The 3,122-nt window shown below is 41.2% G+C and overlaps 1 protein-coding gene across 1 annotated transcript; it reads right to left on the reverse strand.

Moving 5' to 3' along the window:
* Positions 1 to 618: 618 nt before the first annotated feature.
* LOC127621152 (forkhead box protein D2-like) lies at positions 619 to 2,861 on the reverse strand. Its single transcript, XM_052094643.1, has one exon. The coding sequence runs from the start codon at positions 2,443 to 2,445 to the stop codon at positions 1,336 to 1,338; it is 1,110 nt and encodes a 369-aa protein (XP_051950603.1). The 5' UTR covers positions 2,446 to 2,861; the 3' UTR covers positions 619 to 1,335.
* Positions 2,862 to 3,122: the final 261 nt, after the last annotated feature.

Here is a 3,122-nt window from a genome sequence, read left to right on the forward strand (position 1 = left end):
CTACCACAAATTAGCAACGAATCCTCTAAAGACTTCGTGGGTATCCATGTAGAACCCTCACATTCAATTATAGGCTTTGAAGCGCTGATGTTCCCATTGCTTTAGCTCTTTGTCGTTTGCCAGAAACTGGTCAATTATCATGGCTCAAAGCGCCACACAAGAGAAAACATGTGTCTTGGGCCCTCAACGTACTGAAAATATGGTGTGAAAACCTCACATGTTTTTTTTATTATTATTATTATTTTATTAAGATGTAGGCCTATTTAACCTAAAACCTAAAGGAGTAATATAGTGTGTGGTAAATTCATATACACAAAGCAAACCTATTATTTGACATTCGTGTGGGGTGTTTTAGACCATCGTCTTGTTAGGCCTCTGTGCACGTGCTTGCGTTGGCAAAATGATTATAAAACAACAATAAACCACAAATTAATGAGGTTACAGCTAACTATCATAACTTGACTTTAAACGCTGTATTGAACTTTTAAATACTGTATTTTGTGTATAAGCGTTATCTTAATTCAATTAGACTGCAGGTCGATGGGCCTGATCGAATTCTTAAGCGAAAAGAAGTTAACGAAAACATTTTCAAAATTCACAAACATTTATTGTCTTGTCATTACAACAAAAATGACCTATGGACATTGTTTTGTCTCTTTACATATAACAATATTCTTTTCACATATTATTTTCAATGAAATAATGAAATATGTATTAACGTATGCACAAGAGTTAGACAAAAAGAGAGGTAATGCGATTTACACCAAAACCACATAATAATTATCTATGAACAGAAATAAAATACGAATAAATTCACCAGAATATGTCTGAGAGAACGAGGGGAAGTGGGACTTTAACTATGTAATGTATTTACAGCCCCTATTGTCTCTGGCAATGTGCTTTCAAAACAAGTAAATCCTGAGTCTTGGCATTGACAGTGCTTTTTCACAAACTCACAAAATATACAAAACAATAAAATATTTAAAACAATCTTCGTTTAAGTCGGCCAAAGAGGAAATGTCCATGTCAATGAGTATACAACATAACTTTCTTGATAAAACGGCAAAGGTCCACTGGCTGTCCAAAGGTGAAATCTCAAACTCATTCTTATAGCTTACTATATACATGGTCTTAATTTCATCCTAGCCTGTTTCTCGCGTTACAATCTCCCATATTTACAGTTCATAAATTAACTTAATCACCCATGTATTTAAGAATTCAGAAACATGAAATGGGCTGTTTTTTAATCTTGCAAATGTGTAGTAAATCCTACCTTTGCAAATGACGAAACAACCAAATTAAATTGGACTGCTGCACATTCAGATTGCTGCCATTCTAGAAATGGCTATTGTTAAGGCTTGGCGTTTTGCTCGAGAATGTATGTGTGCCAGGCTGAAGCATCGCTTCTTGTGTTAGATTCAAGTGGTTCGTAGCCGAAGCAAGTGAGGGAGTCAGCATGGCCAAGATCTGAGCCTGTCCACCAGGTTGTGTGGAATAAGGCGAAGCTGGTGAGCTAGCCGCACCAATTATATTGTCTATAGAGAAGGACGGTCGACTTTGAGCATTAATGTCCGTTTTTAGTGGCGCCAGACTAGGAAGAGTCGGGCTAAGTTGGGGATAAAATGGCTTTCTTAGTTCGGTGCCTAAAAACGAAGGCAAGGAGTGTGGCGTGGAGAATATTGAAGAAGGCGTTGGGAGAGCACAAGGCGTGTTTTGGAAAGGAAACGTGCCTGCCGGGTGGTGTGGGTGATAGGGGTGATGCGCGTGGAAATTCTGCAGCTGTATGCCGTAATTGAAACCGTAAGGTCCGTAGCCAAAGCCAGGTAAAAATCCCCCTGCGTCCCTAAGGATCTCATTGGTTTGGTGTCTTTTGAAGCGCTTCCTTCTGCGCAAAAAACTCCCATTGTCAAACATGTCGGCGGACTCTGGGTCGAGGGTCCAGTAATTGCCTTTTCCCGGGTTACCGGGTTCACGGGGGATTTTGACAAAGCAGTCATTTAGAGACAGGTTGTGACGGATAGAGTTTTGCCAGGCAGGGAATTTCTCCCGGTAATACGGGAACCTGTTGCTGATAAACTCGCAGATCTCGCTTAGAGTTAATCGCTTCTTCGGGCTCTGCAGGATAGACATGGTTATCAGGGCTATATAGGAATATGGGGGTTTCACCAATGCATTTTTCCCCGGTTTATCCCCAGTCAATTCCCCAGTCCTGTTTTCATCCCGTGGCCCTACTCGGTCAGCCGGACAGTCCGAGCTGCTTTGGCTCGGAGAGATTGCGCCCTCCCCCGCATTTTGCGACAGATTGTCATCGGAGTCGTTGTCCAAGTGAAAACTGTGATGATGGTGAAGATATTTACCCTCTTTTACAATATCACCCCCAACAACATCGATGTCCACGTCGTCGGACAGAGCAGAACTGTCCGACATGTCTGTCCCCAAAGTCATTCTTGGAGAGTCTTTTTGTCTTCCTCTCTCGCGTTCCGTGTCCAGTCTCGTGTAGCACCCACCACAAGCAGTGTGTCCTCCAAGTCACTCGTGTGTCCTGGACAAACCAAACTCTTCGTCCTCCAAGAACCACGAAGAGATTTTCTTCACATCAATGAGCCGCATAGAAAATGTACATGCAACTGCAAATCCTCGAAAGAATCACACTAGACTTGCATAACACAATAACTACAGACCTCAAAGTACATTCAAGTTTAACTTGACACTCAGTTAAGACCTTGATTTCTACAGTTGTAGTGTCGTTGCCAATATATGCTATATAAACATTAAGAGAATACGAAGAGCACTTTAACTATACCTCAACTAACTGGGTTGTTTTCATTTTGTTAGCGTGTACAGCCTTAGCGCGTTGCGTGAATGAGTGTCCAAGTATACCGCCTTGCGGCTCTCAAAAACTATTTATCCAGGCACCAAATCACGTGACCACCAGTATGTTAGTATCCAGGAACTACTGGAAGTTCAGAGCCGAGAAAAGCAGCACAGGAGAGAAGGTATAGCAACTGCGTGTTATTTAAAATGAAAAAGCCTTCCGTAAAACAGGTAAAATTCCGCATGATTTATTCTTCTAGGATAGGACAACAAATAAAGTGCAAATCCATTATTAAATAAAAATGTTG

The sequence above is a fragment of the Xyrauchen texanus genome, chromosome 27, assembly GCF_025860055.1.
Source record: "Xyrauchen texanus isolate HMW12.3.18 chromosome 27, RBS_HiC_50CHRs, whole genome shotgun sequence".
NCBI lineage: Eukaryota > Metazoa > Chordata > Actinopteri > Cypriniformes > Catostomidae > Xyrauchen > Xyrauchen texanus.

Coding starts and splice junctions, on each gene's coding strand:
- LOC127621152 (XM_052094643.1), bottom strand. CDS start 2,445: ATGACTTTGGGGACAGACATGTCGGACAGTTCTGCTCTGTCCGACGAC.